General features: G+C 38.8%; 2 protein-coding genes across 3 annotated transcripts in view; one reads left to right on the top strand and one right to left on the bottom strand.

Moving 5' to 3' along the window:
* Positions 1–19,632, bottom strand: part of LOC127432595 (short-chain specific acyl-CoA dehydrogenase, mitochondrial-like) — a 139,134-nt gene that overhangs the window by 81,342 nt on the left and 38,160 nt on the right. The gene's annotated exons all lie outside the window — the stretch shown is intronic.
* Positions 1–19,632, top strand: part of LOC127432575 (beta-adrenergic receptor kinase 2) — an 80,380-nt gene that overhangs the window by 56,747 nt on the left and 4,001 nt on the right. The window contains exons 15-21 of one of the 2 annotated variants that reach the window (XM_051683832.1): positions 4,219–4,319; positions 4,805–4,871; positions 6,067–6,162; positions 6,687–6,849; positions 9,919–10,055; positions 11,313–11,426; positions 14,914–18,675. In XM_051683832.1, coding sequence (XP_051539792.1) covers positions 4,219–4,319; positions 4,805–4,871; positions 6,067–6,162; positions 6,687–6,849; positions 9,919–10,055; positions 11,313–11,426; positions 14,914–15,075 — 840 coding nt within the window. In that variant the 3' untranslated portion in view covers positions 15,076–18,675. Of the gene's footprint in view, positions 1–4,218; positions 4,320–4,804; positions 4,872–6,066; positions 6,163–6,686; positions 6,850–9,918; positions 10,056–11,312; positions 11,427–14,913; positions 18,676–19,632 lie in introns of those variants that run through there. The other variant, XM_051683833.1, reaches the window with a different exon arrangement.

The following is a 19,632-nucleotide window of genomic DNA, read 5'->3' as shown; positions in this document are numbered from 1 at the left end:
CAATTCTGTGTGTTAATGTGTTGTAATTACGGTATACTCCAAAGATGTAACCATGAATGGATACTGTGGTTAGTTATTTATAAAAAGATAATGCATTGCAATGTGTATTTTAAGCCATTTTAAATCAATTCAAAATGCATAGCGTATGCGTAATATCAATACAGGCTTCAAGGGAAGTGTTACCTATAAATGTGAACAAAGCTGAAGTTAACTTGAGTTGGCTTTCACTGAACTTAATTAACTGAATTAATGAAAGATATCGCTGTGAAACAGGAGAGCGATAAACAAGCTATAACTTTCCATGGAAGTGAAGAAAGTAACATTTCATTGGGAGCACATGAGCCTTCACATCCACTGTTTTAACAAGGGATTTGCATCTACGCTTTGCATTTACTGTCCTCTATCCACTGTCGCTGTAATTTAGTCCTCTCTGAACTGCAATGCTTGTGACTGTCGCTCTTTAATAGAAAGGAAGTCACACTTTTGCTGATTTGGGACTTTTTTTTTTGGTTTCCCTCATTATTAAGTCTAGATCTGTTTCAAAACCTAGTGTGCTGCCTAACTAGGCAATATTTGTAGCCAATATAAGCATGCTCCTACAGCGCAGATCGTTCCAATCGATAGGCAGCAGAATTATGTTACCTTATAAGATACTTCGTATTGGCCAAATTCTGAAGCTGCATGCATGTATCCTTCACCAATAGGACATACCCAGAATTGTGTTGTGTTGTGAATTTTTTATGAAATGTAAATTAAAACTAGGTTTTTTCAGTACAGAGTTCCATATATGGAACTAAATAGTTCCATCTATTTAAAATGCACCGATTTCACCCAGTATTTGTGTTACTATGTGTTCTTCGTTCTAAATAGTGTCGAGTCATTAGCTTAGCAACATGCTAACATTTAAGCTATAAAGCTGCTTCCCAAATCGCATACTTCTGCACTATTCTACGTCATTTTGTAGTGCAAGTAGTGTATCGTGTTCACACCAAAAATGCAAGGAAGAGTACTACGAGTACCCGGATGATGTATTCTTCAATCGAAATAATGGAGTGTGGAATCTTTGACACTTAATGGACTCAGCGGCCGCAGCTTTTCCTACATGGGGGGAAGGGGCGAGGTTACCTGGCCACAATGCTGGCCGGACAAAACAATTGCATTGCTATAACCCCATGCTGTGTGAATGTTTTTTTATTTATTTGAAATACAAGTGTTGGACTGAGGTTGGCTACATGCTAAAACTAGCGGCAACATGCCTCACCTTCAGCTGAAAATAGGGCAAATGCTTCCATGTAGTAAAAAAAGCTAAGTGTTCCATTTGAGACGATGCTACTAAATAGCACATAGGGTAAGTGCAGTGTATAGCGCGTCATTTGAGACATAGCTTAGGAATCAATTGTGACTGTTATGGGAGTTGCTACCCATAAAAAGCATTTCAAATCAGTCACTTGTATGGTTTGTTTAGGATGCTGCCTTAGAAGGTAACTGCCTTTGTAACAGTAGACAGCTCACTAAGGTTTAGAGCAGATCTTAAGACTTGGAAAGTACTAAACTAACCAGTACTCAGCAGAAAGAGATATCCAGAGCTGTTCTGTGTCTATGGAGAAGATAAGCAGGTGCCTTTCAGCAAACTCTGAAGTCTTTAAACAAGACTTGAAGTCTTGTTTAGTTTGGAAACTTGAACACAGAGATTTGCAGCTAAGACTGACAGTGCTGCTGACACAATGTTCAGAGGTTTGGTCATGGATTTTTTTTTTTTTTTTTTTGCGATATACAACAGTAAAAAAAAATCTTTTTGTCAGAATAAAAGACAATACTGTGGACTTTGAGCCACCCTATTGCAATAAGGTAGTTATTAACGTTTGTTTTTGGATGCCGACCTCCCAGGGAAATTATCTGTAGAGTTCATTAGTCAAGGATTTGTAAGGTATCTTGTAAAATGAATGGTTTATACTCTGCTCAGATTTTTTTAAGATTGGACTGGAAAACTCAAACTTTGGCAGAGGCATTGACCAAAATGTTTAGGGGTGCTTGCTATGGCAAGCATCAATATGTATACATTCCTCATACTTAGAGCTATGCGTTTTGTTCAAATGAAACTTTACTGGACATAAATGATACTTCAAATCGTGCTTCTTGTTGAGGAAATGTCATATTAAATTTCTAAGCAGTCAGACTTAAAATTTATGCCTGCCAGATGGTAAAACGGTAAGAAAAAATAATGATATTAATTAGAGGGACCCAAGCCATACCTAGGAACCAGGGGCCAGAAAATTTTACGATTTTTTTTACGTTTTTAGGGTAAATTATATCTATTTATACCACGGGTCTTTTAAATGGTTAATTCTGATTGACTGACAGACGTTCTAAGGTGTGAAATTATTTTCGAGTAAACGCACGGCTACGAAGTAGTTCCAGGTCTTGACCGCCTAACGGTTCCATATCACTTTGCCAAATTACTTAAGTTATTTCAAAGAGCAGTACAGGCTACCACAGCAAAATAACCAATTAAAACAAAGACATTGTCTAAGTACCTTGGATAAGAATGACAATGTCTAAATTATCCTAAATGTATTTCAATTTCTGTTGAGAAGCGCCCTTGTTGCTCTCTCTCTTTCGCTTTCACCCGCACCCACATTCACACACACAAACACACACAGAGACTTGAGTTGCAACCAACAAACAGAGCCTTGATGTAAACGCACCCCTGCGACTTGATCAATACAACATTTTCTATATTATCCAAAATAACTGTGGAAAGCACCCTCGCACTCTCTCTCTCTTTCGCACTCACACATGGACACATACACACACGCGAGCAGCAAACAGAGCATTCATGTCAGCGCACCCCTGCAACTCGGTGGGGTTGTAAACCGTTGTTTAGCAAAGGAAAAGCTCTATACAAGAATGGCGCCACTGAGAAAGTACACTGAAACTTAAATCTTGGCAATTTGAAGCGATATTACTGCTGTTACACACGCAGAGCAGCGCAAGCCTCCGAAATTAGTTCTAAAGTGATGTTTCTAACTAGCAACAAAGGTTTTGGCTGTACCATGCATGCATGTATCCTTCACCAATAGGACATACCCAGAATTGTGTTGAGTGTTGTGAATTTTTTATGAAATGTAAATTAAAACTAGGTTCTTTCAGTACAGAGTTCCATATATGGAACTAAATAGTTCCATCTATTTAAAATGCACCGATTTCACCCAGTATTTGTGTTACTATGTGTTCTTCGTTCTAAATAGTGTCGAGTCATTAGCTTAGCAATCCGTGGTGAAAGATAGTAGTTCCACTCAATCATTTTAGAGATAAACACCAGAAAATGTCTTGAGGTAAAACTCTGAAATATGTCTTAAGGTGTGGTAACCATGGTATGAGCGGAATAATTTACTCCGGCCCATTGAATTATTGAAAAATAATGCGCCGCTGCACGTTGTGGCCGCATTACCACCTGGGGTGTGCATTGTTTTTTAATAATCCATCAATTTTTCAGGAATACTTAATATTCTTAACTTTTTTCTTAAGTTAGAATATAAGGAGAAAATAGTAGTAAAGAAGAATTTTATTCTTAATGTTTCTTGAATCCGGCCTCAGTATCTTAGAGACTTGGGGGTGGGATTTTTTACTTGGGCCAGTAAACAACCGCACAGAACACCCTAGCAACACCCTAGCAACCTACCAGAAATCCCTGGCAATCGCAAAGCCATACACCAGCAACCATCCATTTATCTTTTCTTTGGAAAATGTAAAAGTCATGTTCAATGTTACTGTGAGGGTACCTGCATGCATTGACTGCCTGAGCTGAACGCTGCTTGTTCATTTGTTTTTACTGCCTTCGTTTGTCAGACATTTGCATTTGCGGCTTTAGTGAATGTTGACCCTGATTTGAATGTGCTGCTGGAATTGTCTGTTACGTGGTGTGTCCTCATATTAATTTATGTGATTGTGAGGATATTTAAATGCTGTTAAGCACTCTGTGCCCATGATACTGTTAATGCTCTGTTGACCTAGTAAGCGACTAGAAAGTTTGCTGTTCCAGCATATTTACATTACTGCTAATGAATGTTCAGTGCAACTGATGAGAAACGCTAATGAAACAAAAGCAAACACTCTTGCTGGAATCATCTCATGAAAGTTAAACACCTGCCAACACAACATACAGTAATGTTGATATCCATCAAACTCATGTGATGTTTTGTGTTACTCTGTTTTCAGAATGTTGAGTTACCTGACTCTTTCTCACCTGAACTCAAGTCCCTCTTGGAAGGACTCTTACAGAGAGATGTCGCCAAAAGATTGGGCTGTCTGGGACGAGGGTAAGTCAACTGTGCATAATTGAGCCTTCCATCTTCAATTTTAGGTTAGTGATTGACAGACCAGAACAAAATGGCCATTCCACCAAGTGTCATTTCCAAAATCCGCCGACAGCCTTGCCAGTGAATGGCGCCCATTTTGTGTACATTTTGTTTTCTTTTATTAAATTGCATTATTTATATCAGCATTATGTCTGCAGTCAGCATCTGCCATTAAAAAATATAATATAGTTTGACCACTGTTTTGGACATTTAAAACATGGATAGAAGTTTTATTGAATGCCTGTTTGCTTGTAGTGAACAACACAACTGTACAAACTGGTGTTTGATATCTGGATGGAGCAGCTGTGTGAAAGTCTTTAGATATAGAGGATATAGAAGAGCATGATGGGGATTCTCTGCAGTTGTTCTGAATTGCTGACACCTGCTGGTCAAAAGTGGTAGTGGTCATGTTAATGTGATCTCTCTTTCTCTCACACACACTATAGGGCATCAGAGGTGAAGGAGCATTTGTTCTTCAACGGAATCGATTGGCAGCAGGTCTATCTCCAGAAGGTAAGGCCTTGTACCATCTGTGTTCGTTCAAATTAGAAGCCCTTTTGAGTTCCTCATAATCTACAGTGAGTTAGAATAGGGTTTTTTGTAGAACAGCAATTTTTAAAAATGTTGGTCTAGGGATGGGCCAGGGTGGTCGACTACTTGTCCAGCAGCTGACTATTCTATATTAGTGAAGTTGACTTGTGAGTTTATGTACACTTTTGTTTTAGTTGTTTGTAGCGTTAATGTTCCTTTTTTAGCGGCAGTGCTTTAAAAGAAATGTATTTATAGACGCAGCCTCGCAGAGAGGGTTTTTGGCTGCTGATAGATACTCTTGGCAAGCTAAAACCCTCTCTGAGCAGTTCTGTCTCTGAATCCATCTCCTTGATAGCACCTCCACTACAGCTATCAAAGGACTGCTTTTGACCCCATTTACTCCTAGTATTAAGATGGATTCCAGGTGATACAAGTGGTCAATTATGCATAATCTGTAGAACTCCATTTTTTGTGGAGCAATAAACAATGACAGTTTAGTGTAATAAAAGGTTATGGTAATAAAAGGTTATGGTTATTTTCCCTTCGTTTATGTGTTGAATATCTGTCAGTTACCCTATTAAAGATGTGTTCTTATCATCCTTATATCTCCAAGAAGCATGTCTTATCAGTGTCTCGTAGATATGACACTAAATCTGCGTAATTATACAGGGCTTTCTTAAAGGGATAGTTCACCCAAAATTAAAATTCTGTCATATACTCTCCATCATGTTGCATTCAAACCTGTATGCAATTCTTTCTTCTGTGAAACACAAAAGAAGATATTTTGAAGAATGTTTCGACTGTTTTTGTTCCTACAGTGAAAGTCAGTGGGGTCCAAAACAACATTGGAAGACATTGACTAATTGTATGGATAAAAAAAACAAAGCAAAAAAACAGACATTTTTCAAAATACCTTTTGTATTTCACAAAGAAATGCATACAGGTGTGGAGCAACATGAGGGTGAGTAAATGATGACAATTTTCATTTTGGGGTGAACTATCCCATTAACACAGACCAGTCGCTCAGACAACCACTGACTAGTCTATTTTGAAAATATGTAGTTTTTCACGTCCCTTCTTTGATCATTTCTCCTGTCACATGCGTTGTCATACTCCTGCAGTGGGTTCGAGTAATATTAATTCTCGGCATCTTCCCTCCGTCTCTGTTTGGTCACAGTACCCTCCACCCCTCATTCCCCCCAGAGGAGAGGTCAACGCCGCGGACGCCTTTGACATTGGCTCCTTTGACGAGGAGGACACCAAGGGAATTAAGGTATAACTAGACACACAACCAAACTTGGTGCAGTTCTTTATGCTCAGTGACCATCAAAATGGACTGCTTAGTAGATTTTAAGTGGACCCAAGAATGTATCTGAAATATAAAAGCTCTTGATCTTGTGTTTTCCTTATTCTTGTGTTCAATCTGAAAAAGAAAAAAATCCTTTTCCAGAGTGTTTTTAGTTTCAGTCCTTTGTTGCCAGAATTTTGACTATTAGCTCAAATTCTGGTCCACATTGCAGCTTATTCTGGCACATAACCACCGATTTTGACAGTAAGTGACCATTTGACTAATATGACCAACCACAGTTGGTCAGCTTTTATTTGTGATATTTATGGACAGACAAATCTGGAATAATATTGTAGAACTTTGTCCTCAAAATATATCTTTTTGACTTACTACTAAGTTGCATGATCGCTTGAATAACTTACAAAGATTTCTTGCAATGATCCTCACAAACATTGGTTAAAACCTGGTTAAGCAGTGTAATGAAGAAGTGTATCTTCTCTGTCAATCAGCTACTGGACAGTGATCAGGAGCTCTATAAGAACTTTCCGCTGGTGATCTCTGAGCGCTGGCAGCAGGAGGTGGCCGAGACGGTGTACGATGCTGTCAACAGTGACACGGATAAGAACGAGGCTCGCAAGAGGGCCAAAAACAAGCAGCAGGGCCACGAGGAAGGTGTGAGACTGCCTCCTTTACTCTCAATACAACAACACACACATACACGCACATAAAAGTACAAATGTTGACTCTGTGGACTCTTAGTAAGTAGTTCGCAGAATTCTACAGAAAGTCCCTCAAATTTCCACCTAATTGAAAAAGCCGTCTTTAAAAAAATTCTATGATTTCCCTACCTCTCGCATTTTTATTAAATATTTAAGCTAATTTGACAATGTTTTCATCTACTATTATGAGTGTACTCTCAGCTCTATGTAACACATTTTACCACATCTAAATCAGATTCCACAGAATTCTGCAGATTTTCTCACACGGTTGGCATAGAAATTGTGAATTAAGTGTGTCGATTCCGTGTGTGTCTACTAGGGCTGGGCATTACATCAAATATTCACGAAATAATCGATGATTTTAATGTGCTTTTTATTTGGCCATTAGGTTTCATAAAGAGTGCATCAGTAGACAAATTTCACTATCCTTCAGGGCTGCACACTTAAAATAACAAATGGCAGTATGGTCATATGTGATTATAAAACTGCAAAAGGTTGCGAATGAAAACAGATGAACATGTCTGTGTGCGCTTTAGAATAAATGGGTGACGCACTGTTCTGTGTACACGCGGGGCTTATGAGCTCTTGTTTTTAGTGCTTTTAGAGCAGTTCACATGCATTGTGAAAGAAAAGTACTGCTTGTTCAAGTATTCGCACAATTCCAAACATTAGTTATTACTACAAGTTATTATACAAATCTTCTAAGGCGGCAGAGTATAACAGTAAAAGAGGAGATGACAGCGTTTAACCAGATTGTATACTACAAACTGGAATTTCAGTGTCAAAATAAAAGCTTCAGGTGAAGATGAAGTGTCAAAATAAAAGACCACAGTGAAGGTAATGTGAATAGGACTATATACTTTTATATATTGCAAATGTAATCTTCAAAATAATAAGGATAATTCAGTATTTTACTATAATAATAAACTTGACTGGTTAATAATTTTGTGAATCTTGATCATTCAAAAAACTAATTATTAAAAATATATGAAGGTAATGATTTTAATTATGCTTCTATGTATCATATTTAAATACATATTTAAATATAAATAAGTGCATGTCAATAAAAATGATTAGATCTCATTCTCCCTTGTGTTAATTTAGTGAAAAACTGTGGGGAAACATGCCTTTATTATTTTTAAATAGATTTGTATTCAATGCCTTTAAAATATTGATTGCTGTTTGGATGAAATGATAATTCCTCTGATTTAAAAAAATCACTTAATCCATTTCAGAGCAAATCAATAATTATGTTGATATATATGAAATATCGTCAATAGGCTGAAAAGTATCGATATAATTTAGCCCTCAGCCCTATGTGCGTACTAGGGTGAATCTCATGAAGTCTGCAAGGAACACGTTTGGTCATATTTCATCAGACAAAAAGAGACATTATTTTTTGCATGAGGAAAATAAAGCCCTTTTTTTTTTTCTTTTTTTTTTTTTGTGCCGTTAACATTTTTTGCATTGTGACAACAATTAGCAGCAAGTATTCATACATACACCATGGTAGTGTTTGTTTTTTCTTGCTTTAATTTATTGCAACGCTTTCGTCTGGAAACATTATAGCAATGAGAATTGTGGGCTAATTGTTGTGAAAATGTTACAATGCAAAATAAAATCTTAACTGTACAAAACCATAAGCTTCATTTTCTTTATTCAAAATGAAGATTTTTTATTTCTTTTGATTTTGTGGCAAAATACAGTATGATTCGGACACGTTTTTCATGAAATTGACCCACTAGATATCCTTTGCAGAATTTTTTTTTCCAGATTGTGTTATTTAATAGTTTTTACATATACATTAAGTTTGTGAACTATCAAGAGTTGCCTCAGTGACACACACAGAGTGGCTGTCCGGCATAATTGCACAATGCTTGGATGTTTGTAAACATCCTGTTTGCTCATATTTAGTCTGTTCACACACTACAGCAGACTCACTTTTTACACAGAACTGTAGAGGGTTTTCAGCAAAACCTTTGGACTTCAAAACAAATATCTTTATTTTTTTGTTGCGTTTTCATGAAGCTAATGAACGGCTGGCTAAGGTGACAATCTGTCTACAGTACTTGGTCGTTTACCCACTTAGGAGATTTTAAACTGGTCCAGCACCACTGGACACTCCAGTGTGCATTAAATCATAAGCTGTCTACAGAATTGACAAGCGGTAATTTCACACACTGCTGATGAGAGAAGAAAATGGCCTCTGCTATGGTAGTTTCTCCTATGTGAATAAAGACCTGGGCTGACATCAGCTAATCGACTTTCACGCTTCCAGTGTTAGTTCCACCGTGGAACCCGATGAGAGGGTTGAACTCTTATGTACTTGTCATGCAGTACTGGTGCTGCATGCTTCCCTCAAGGGAAAGACAGACAGCACCCATCACATGACTGCCCGTGTGATGGTCAAAAATAGATCTCAAAGAATCCGTGTTAAGCAATGTTTAGCTTAGTTACCCCAAGATACAAATATTGGCATTGTGACAAGTGCTGGAATTTGGGTGGATTTGACCTCAGTTGAGAGTTGCATTACAGAAGCGTAGCTGCTAGTTTCAGTTCTGAGCCTGTTATTTGCGGAATGAAGCACGCTGAATTCAGCAGAAAAAATGGTGAAAATGAACTTAAGACCTATTTATCAACAAATAGTCTTGCAATTTAAGTTTTTATGAAGCAGCATAAAATAATGGTGCAATCTATCAAGTTTACATAGTTCCTAATGGCCCACTTTTTTGAATCAATGGCTTTATCAAAGGAAATACTCAACATAGTAATGCAGAAATTGTTGTTTTCTGTAAAGATCTGCAGTTTGGTTTCTCATTACAAACGCTGTCGGTGCTTGTCACTCATGTTAGCTGTGTGAAACAAGCCTTACTTGAATTAGGTCATATGCCAAATATTTGAGTCTTTTAGATTCTGCATTTTGACATTTCTTTCGAAATAGCTTTTTTTTGTTCCTTTTTTCTCTCTGTTTGCCCTTTTGTTAAATTGATCACCACATCATTTTGAACCTCTATTTTTGCAGACTACGCGCTGGGGAAGGACTGTATCATGCACGGCTACATGCTCAAGCTAGGAAACCCTTTCCTGACGCAGTGGCAGCGGCGATATTTCTACCTATTCCCCAATCGCGTTGAGTGGAGAGGTGAAGGGGAGTCTAGGGTATGTGTTTTTGTGTTCTATATATTGTTTGTTTAAAGGGGTAAAAGTATACATTTGAGAATGAATATTGCCTGTGTGTCCCCACGCCATAGGACCATTGGATTAAACCTTTTAAAAAACATAAATTCAAGGTGAGTCCAGTGTGATATACATGATACCTCCTCTCCTTTATATGCCTGGTCATAGCCCAGAACTTTAAAACCTGGAAAGGAGAGGAAGTATCGCAATACTTCAGAGATTAGCATGCGCCCCGCTTAGTGGTTGATTCAGTTCCACGATTCCCATAGTGACGCAGGTTCACCTGCAGCCCAGATGTTTAAGTGAAGCCATAAACTATTTAGACGCCCACCTCTGCTCTTTCATATCCTCTTCTTTTTCCACATCTCCGCCAAACCCCAAGTCTTTCTCATGTGAAGGAAGCATCTGCGCGCAGTACTCTGTAATGCAGAAGTAGGTCACTGCAGGTTCCATGGGGCTAGAGAGATTCTGCCCTGATCTGTAACTAAGATAAAGAAGATTTCACCGTCATCTTGGAGTGTTACTGCTCTCTTTTTTCGATATGAAGGGGAAATACACTTACCATGGAATGCGTTTCAGATGAGAGTGCCATGGACACAGACAGAGAGCAAGTCAGATTTTAAGGCTTATTTTTATACTTTAAACAGAATAGCCTTTCTCTTTCAGGTTTCAGAACTATAATTGATAGTATTGATAATATATTGCTTCATACAGAGAATATTGGAAATCAGCCGTAACATAAAAATAATTATCAATATCGGCCATATATATATATATATATATTTTTATTTTTTTATTGGTACATATTTAGTTTTGTGCACTAAAATAGTGCTATTGGAAAGAGGCTCATGTTCAAAATCTAAGTCCATTGAAGCCAAAGGAAAAAAGTTGTGCAGAAGTTGTGAGACTTTCTGTCTGCTTCAACCTGAAAGGAATCAGGTATCCAAGATCAGTCGGTTACACAAGATGCTGTGAGATCACCCTGTTTTATCACTACTTAGTACAAGAACACATTGTCATCCTCCCCTATGCTCCCTTACAGCCCCAGACAACCTCTAGAAGTTCTACCTCAGTGCACATGATTCTGATAGATGCATAAACCTCAAGGATAGGGTAAAACCCAGCTGTCGAGAGATAGTGGGTAGCATGGCTTGTTCCTCTGCAAAAAAACACAGTAGGATAGTCAGTGTGGATATTCTCAGTGGAGTTTACTAATTAGTGTGTGTGTCCCCCCCCCAGCAAAACCTGCTGACCATGGAGCAGATTGTGACTGTGGAGGAGACTCAGATCAAGGACAAAAAGTGCATCCTGCTGAGGATCAAAGGAGGGAAGCAGTTTGTCCTGCAGTGCGAGGTAGGGCACTTTCATGCTGTTCTTAAGGCTTTTGCACACCAAAGGCGTCGTGATTATGAGAGGCGAATCGCCGACGAATGCCCCTTGAACATAGAAATCTACACAAATGATCAGCGTTAGCACATTCACACCTTTACCATAGGTGCCGCTAATCAACAAGCAATTCTACCTTGGTACCGTTGGTGGTGCAAAGCACCTTTGAGCTGGTCTGCTCTCCACCTATGACAGATGAGAAGAACCACCACTTGACAATCCAGGGTGTGCTGAGTGACTCCAGCCTGGTCTCCTAAGGAACCAAATTGGCCCGGTTGCTAGGGAGGGTAGAGTCACATGGGGTAACCTCCTCGTGGTTGCTATAAAGTATCTCTCGCTCTCGGTGGGGCACGTGGTGAGTTGTGTGTGGATGCCGTAGAGAATAGTGTGAAGCCTCCACACGCGCTATGTCTCCGCGGTAACGCGCACAAGCCACGTGATAAGATGCACAGATTGACAGTCTCAGACGCGGAGGCAACTGAGATTCGTCCTCCGCAACCCGGATTGAAGCGAGTCAATACGCCACCACGAGGACATAGAGCGCATTGGGAAATGGGCATTCCAAATTGGGGAGAAAAATCAAAAAAATAAAATATTAATGGTTAAAATATGTTATCATTTGAAACAATGCTGATTACATGCCAGTGCCATGCAGTCTCTGTCAACTCTTGTTAAGTGCATTTGTTTAAAATCACTGTGTAATGCACACACTATAATGGCTGTTGTAACAGATGTTGTCAATTTGAACAATACTGAATGTATCTTATTGCATGTATTTCTACTTGTGTTATACAATTGCTCAAAAACCTGCATGTTACTGATTAACATAACATTTAAGCGCTCCAAGAGTCTATAAAATGCAAGCAAATAAAACAGATCTCTTCCAACAAAACCCATCTTCAGTCTGACCCGTTATTAGATACTTCAATACTTGCCAATGACCACACAGCTGTTAACAACTATTAACAATTGCATAGAAATAACGGTTTTGTGGCGACATCACTACATTTTTGGTATACAAAGGCATTGTGATACAGAGACATATATACAGTGCACTGCAAGTCACAGCAATGGTATTAATATGATTAATGTTTGGCGAAGAAATACACTTAAGATCATTAAAGTTGTTTATTAAAAAAGGTGATACAAAGGCAAATATGCTGTGATATATGTTATATTAGAGATATAAGAGAACTCAATTGATTAAATGTAAAGGCAAAAATTGCAACAATATGGAGTACATTATGAAGATAATCCACATAAGGTCAGAGATTTTTTTTTTACGGTGATACAAGGATGCAGCAATATCATTTACATGTTAAGAGAACCCATACAAGGGAAAAAAATCAATTTAAGGCATTTGATGCAAATGAACCGCACGTCCTCACTGCTAGTGCAAGATTTCTTCCTTGAGTTCCTTCAGCATTTAATGTCGGTGGTCAAAACAGCTCTCTTTGCTTTAGCGCCACCTGTTGCACTTATTTTGGTAATTGCAGCGGCTCCTGACATGTGGTCCAAAGCTCATATTTATTGGTCAAGCCATTTCATCGCCCGCTGAAAACACTCACTGAAAAAACAACAACAAAAAGCTTTGCTTTGTCAACGCGCAATTTGGCAGGAGCATTCGCTCCTGGTGAGAATGTCTCGTTAGTAATGCATTGTTTCGATTAAAAATGTTAATCGTGGGGAGAAGTCACAGCGAAGATTCGCATTTGGTGTGCAAAGACCTTTACTGTCCTTTCATAGTTTTCCCTTCACCCTTTTTGCTCTTGTAGAATCACATGGTCTTTGTTCCCTTGGGCTCTGTTTCAAACCCTAGTGAGTTGCTTTGCTGTTTACCATCTACAAAGGTAGCTACCTTCTAAGGCAGCATCCTAACCAAAATGGAATCTCAGAAGTGACTGTTGAATGAGACGTTCTTCACGAGCAGTAACGCTTAGGTTAACTGGCACTCACACACAACACAAATAGCACCCCTCGTAAAGCACACAAGCCTCAACTAACAATCACTTAATTCAACTTGAGTGATGTCACACTGCAGGCGATTGCACTACTGGGTTATTTTGAGCTGCTGCTTTCAGTTGTGGTTATGGGCAGTGCTGCAGTTTTAATAATCTGTTAAGCTTTAGATAATCTAACAATGTTTGTTAATAAATGTTATTGTAAAAGGATATCTATTGTTTATAGTGAAGAAATATATGTAGGTTATATTTAAATCTATTGACAAAACCAGTTTTAACTTGTTTCAATAGGCCTGTATGTTTTAGTCGTACTTGTAACAGGTTTATGGAAATACACATCCTCACGCATTTAACAAACTTCTAAAGCCTGAGAATTGTGTCAGAAAAATGAAAACTTCCATCAGACTGCCCAAAATAGCTATTAATCCATAAACAGTACATTTAGAAATAACAACATGAAATCTGGCCTATGCAATATGCAGACAGCCGATTTAGATTTAAGTTACTTAATGCGTTTAAAATAAATGCAAAGACAAAGTAGTAAAAATATATATATATATTTGCATATCCCTTCACAACAGGAGTTGGGGTCCTGTTCATCCCATTAAATCTTCCATGGTGGTATAAGACAATCGTATGATCATATTTGGCCTCATTTTAATCACAGCCGTTGTGCTTTAGAAATTATAAATAGATGTTTGTGACCAGAGTGTGATTTCTTAGTGAACATTTCAAATCTACCAGCTGTGGGGTAGTGGGTCTTTTTAAAGCAGACACAATAACAATGACGGTAATGTGTGAAATAACATAAAATATTTCAAGTCCTGAGTTTGTCCTGATTCACTGAACCTGTAATTAGTCTTAAAAATACATATCACACTGAAATATTGGGTGAAATGGTGCAATTTTCATTGCTGAATAAAATCTATTTAAAACTGACATTTCTGCCAACTGTATATCATCTTAGGTGAGCGCAATACTTTCTTGTAATGCCTTCTTTGAGATGGCTGCATGTAATGCTGCCTTACTGTAGAATTTTCCCAAAATTAGGTAACCTAGGTCTTGTCCCAAATGCCACTCTCAACCTTTTTTGGTGATGTAGCACCTCATAAACTGTCACGTAAGTCCCAAAGTCTGTGGAGAACCAGTTTGGGTTCACCAAAACGATGCCTTGATGGTGAAAAGGGGTTGCACATGAGCGAGCACCTTGAATCATAAAATTACAAATAATACACCCTACGAACTTCTTGAACTTCACAGATGTGTACATCAACATCAAATGTGTCAGTTGGGACAGGACTTTATAAGGCAGGATAATTTTACCTTCAGAAGTGCATCGATGATGTCTTAAATGTGCTTACTAGTTAGGCAGCTCACTAGGGTTTGGAACAGCATTGTTGCTCATGGTTTTATTGGGTCATCCATTGGGGTCCTTGCTTTATTTATTTAAAATAAAAATGCAGGAAGGAGCTAATTTATGTGTCCCTTCACAGAGTGACCCAGAGTTTGTACAGTGGAAGAAGGAGCTTACCGAAGCTTTCACCGAGGCCCAGAAGCTGCTGCGTCGTGCTCCCAAAGTCATCGGCAAGGGGCGAACCAATGTGGTGGAACTGTCCAAACCTCCACTCACGCACCGTAACAGCAATGGCCTGTGAGCCGCAACCTCCCAACCACCCTTCTCCACCACTCCTCTCCATCATCTTCATCAATGCACAGATGCACACGCGCTCACACACTCTTTCCCAGCAAACGCTTGTCCAGCACCATTAGGCTTCTCAAGAGGCACCTGAAGACACAGTGGGCCAACACATTAAAGGTTCTGCTGGATTTGTACCTTGCTGTTTTTCAATATTCGTCAATCATATGCACATGCACACACATATATACAGTTTATTGCAACTTGACACTCTGGGGTGGTCAACACTCCAAGATAACATTAAATAACAATCAGTGATGTCAATGCTGAGTGTTGGACATTGCTTTGACTAGAGACCAGTGGTGCAGGCTGGGATACTACACCATGTCACGCTTTCCCTCTGTAATGCTCCTGTTCGTCTCGTCCAAAGTTCTCACCCTGCAGAACCTGGGCAGAGTCCTTGAACATGCCGACATGCACGTAAAGTGGCATAGCTAGGTTGCAAGAACCTGAATCTTTGTCTACTTGGAATCTCTTTCCCAAGTGGCAGCACGCTAGAGCTGGACACTATCAGTACCTCTACTGCAGGTGCAGGTGAAAGATATATACCTTTCGCCTCTGGGGTTTGTTCAGAGCTGAGTGAAACTAGAGCCATGCTGCGTAAGAGATCTAATCAAATGGAAATCTCTTAAAAGACGATGGCTTGAAAGATATCACTCACGTTGTCTTCATTTGTTTTTAGTGGGAACACCAAGGCCACTTCAATGACTGTGCCATTTGCAAAGCAAAAGCTTTGCACCAGTTTCTGTCATCAATGTGGGCACATGGCAAGCATGAACTCTCCAATATTGCAGTTTTTGCCAGGTGGACTCAGAAACAGGCTTGTTTTTTGGGACTGTGGTGTGGCACCCAACCCCTGTCCTGTACATGTAAAAAGAGTCCAGTCTTCAAATTCCTGAATACTTGCCGTTAGGTTAAAGGAACTGCACTGGGGTGGAGCGATGAGTGGAATTACAGTGTAAAAATTAGAGAGCTTCTGTTTTTTGTTTTTTTTGGTGCTTAGCCCCTGTACAGTTTTACGTGACCGCTCATGTGCATTAATTGCGTGTATTGTGCGTGCACACAACTCAAAAACTAGGAACTGTCGCTTTGAAGAGGACGGCCAGATGTTGTCACCAGGAAGAATTCCTTTCACCTTGAATGTATTTTGTTTTCTCTTTGTCTTGTTTTGTTGTTTTTTCATTTGAGGGTTGAGTAATTACGCTGCTTAATAATGGGATGGAGCCGGTGGGACGTTTATGAAGACACACCCCCTTTTGAACCCCTGAACTCCCTTTCACAGAAGTGCAAAAAGTGCCAATGAAAATGAACATTTTGACTTGAGACACCTGAGAATTCTTCACGCCAGGCCTGCTTGACGTTGGGCCATACTGTAGACCTCTGTATCTCCTCGATCTCCCTGTGAATGGACCCGAGTACAGTGTTGGAAAATGCAACGTGAACGCACAGAATAAAACTGAACTGCCGACCTTCTTGTTCCTCCAGTTGCTTGAATGACTTGAGCGAACTTTGAGTAGGAGTCCATTGGATGCTAATGGACAGTTAATGATGCATGATGTCATGGTTTGAGGGACCACTTGGGGAAAAACAAAGGCTACATCATTAAGTCTTTTATCCGACTGTATATAAGATCCTTTCTCTGTGCATCTACAGTATAATCTTCTTGACAATATTTGCATATATGGAAAATTCTGTCTACCTGTCTGTGTTTGTCTCAGTCTCAGCTTGGGGGCGGGCGGGGTGGGTGGGCTTCACATCTGTCAATCAGCGGGCATGTGTATACCTCAGGCTGAGAGAACTGCGTTTGCACCCCTTTTAGGACCATCGGCTTGTCTCAAAATAAGGTGTGAGGAGGTCTTCTGTCTCATATGTTTCATTATGCCAGTCCTTCTGAGATGTGCATCACAGCATAGCCATTATCCATTCACAGGCAGACAGACTGTTATTCAGAGACAGGTGTGATATTGTGCGTTGACATCCCCGCTTGAAGGTAGGACACTTGCACACACAGGTGTTCGAGAAAGGTGGGCTACTTGGATTACAAAAGAAAGACAACTTTAAACCATTTGTTGTAAGGCTTGATTTGAATATAGTTTAAATTTTTATATTGTTTTGAATGTGACGCAAAATGCAGATTTCTAAAGATTACATATTTTTTTGGAGTATGTTATGTGCATATATTTTGGTCTTTTTGTTTTGGAATGGAAAAAACAAGCACAGCTTAACAGGCATGAGGTGATTTTAAAGAATATAACGTTATTACTTCATGTATGTTCAGGTTCTTTTTGTTTTCATGCAGTAATTTTATTTTCTGTCACTCCTGTCCATGCATTTCGAGGGGTTTTTGATTTGCATGCGACCCTGGGTTTTGCAAACATTGCAGGGTCTTGAGGGACGATCAGTTTTTGTAGCCTTTAAGTGTCGGGGAGGTGCCATCCTGAGGATGTTTTAGTGCCCTTCAAGGGTTTTATTTTGAAACCAAATAGCTTGTTTGAAAATTATCACTGCACTTTTACCACCACGCTTCATGAGCTGATGAAAAAAAAATATGTGCCAAACAACTGTAGAAGAATGTCCTGAACCAATGCTGCACTTGCCAGCTCCATTTCCGAGGCAAAATTGGTACGTTTTAGCAGGCGAGTGACTGCGGGTTTGAGAAAGGGTACAAAAATGTGACCAAAATTCAGGTGACGTGGAACAAGTGGGCTCTGGGGCAAACGATCTGAAATTTATTGACGATATGCCTCAAAGCTACTGACCGGCGGCGACCATTACCACGTACAAAGAAACAAACTGCTAATTGCTAACCCATTTCTCAAAGAGGGTGGCACCTCTGCCAGTCCTAAATATCCATGTTTTATTCAGGGGTTTTATATTTTATTTTAATGGTAGCTTTTCAGTCACTTTGTCTGTGTTTGCTTCATTCAATTGCTTGTTGTGTCTGTACCGTAGCAGTAAATTTGTCTGGCGAACGCATGTTTCGAAATAGTTGGCGACATGGATGACAAACTAACAAAAATCTAAGTATATATGTGTATATGAAATGAAAACAAATGAGCTTAGGTCTATTTAAAAAAAATTACAATGTAGAAAAAAAATTTGACTCGGGAAGGGATCGGGTTCGATGTGAGTTCAACTATTTGTGGTGAAGAATCAGCTCAGATCTTGCACATAAAAGTTTAGCTATTGTACCTACGAGTTACAGATTATTATTTTTGTTTGTTTAATGCAGGATTCTCTTGCTCTCTTTCATATTTATTGTCTGGTCGGGGAGCTAGCCCCTCTGTGCGTGGGTTTACGGAGGGCACAGAGCTGACAAGGATCCGGGTTTACAGTCAACTGAAACTCTTTCGTGTGCCACAAACAAACGCAAATACTACTGTCTGGGGTTATTACCATTAAGATTATGATGATGATGATGATTATGATTATAATAATTATTGATAATATTTTTCAATGAATGGTAATGGTTGTTAAAATTATCCTTTTTTTTCTCAGAACAGCTAAGAACATGTGTTTATGAAATCAGTTCAGAAATAAAAGGCCCCTTTTTCGTGTTGCCTTGTCTGTTCTTCATGCTTTTTTCTTATAAAGCTGCTTCATTTTGGTATTTATTCTGTGCATATGGATATGTAGGGATATTTCTCATTGACATCAGCAGTCAATTTGAACTTTTTAGTTTAAGATTCACCGAAGGAACTTTAACATTTATTAGGCAACTTTTAGCCATGTTAAAGCCATTTCAAGGTACTGAGGCAAATTCTAATCACTCGAGCTCAGTGTGATAGAGCAGTGCATTAGTGTTATTGAGTAAACATTCTTCTTTTGGACATCATTTTGTATCCTGCAGCTATAATGAAAGCTAAAACTAACTTGTGTACTTGAGGTTTGTTTTCCTTACCATATTGCAATATTTGTTCTCTCTTCTTGTGCCTAGATATGAATATACTTAGCAGATAGAAATACTATCTAGAGCAGTCTTCTGTGATTTAAGCTAGTGGGCCAAGTATTCGGACACTAAGCCACAGTAACAAAATAAAAATTTGCCTTCGCAATCTTTCATTAAAAAGTAAAATCTTGCTCTGCCTCTGTAGCGACATTTTGACAGATGTCGCCAAGCCCTCTTATTTTTAAACCCTTCTCCTCCAACCTTTTTTAAGAATCCGATCAATTTCTTTGGATAAAATCAGGTTCTGCCCAACTTTCTTTTTGAATATCAAACATTATAATAATATTTAGAAAAATCACATTTCAGAATTAAAATGGATTTCAAGTGCTGTTTCATGTTGATTAATTGTAGCTAAAGTCTTCAAATACTTTGCGCCTATAAATAAAATTGACTAAATTTCTTGAATATCCTGTTGGTCATTAGTTCAGCAAGGATAATTGGTGCCACAAAAACTGGGTTATTGTGTTGATATTGTGCTGCAACTATTGTATTCGGTTGTTTTCAGAAACAAGAATATTGATGGTGAATTTACATAACAGAACATCATTCATTATTAATGAGTAAGTT

The sequence above is a fragment of the Myxocyprinus asiaticus genome, chromosome 42 (genome assembly GCF_019703515.2).
Source record: "Myxocyprinus asiaticus isolate MX2 ecotype Aquarium Trade chromosome 42, UBuf_Myxa_2, whole genome shotgun sequence".
Lineage (NCBI taxonomy): Eukaryota > Metazoa > Chordata > Actinopteri > Cypriniformes > Catostomidae > Myxocyprinus > Myxocyprinus asiaticus.
This window is presented reverse-complemented; position numbering and strand designations above follow the sequence as displayed.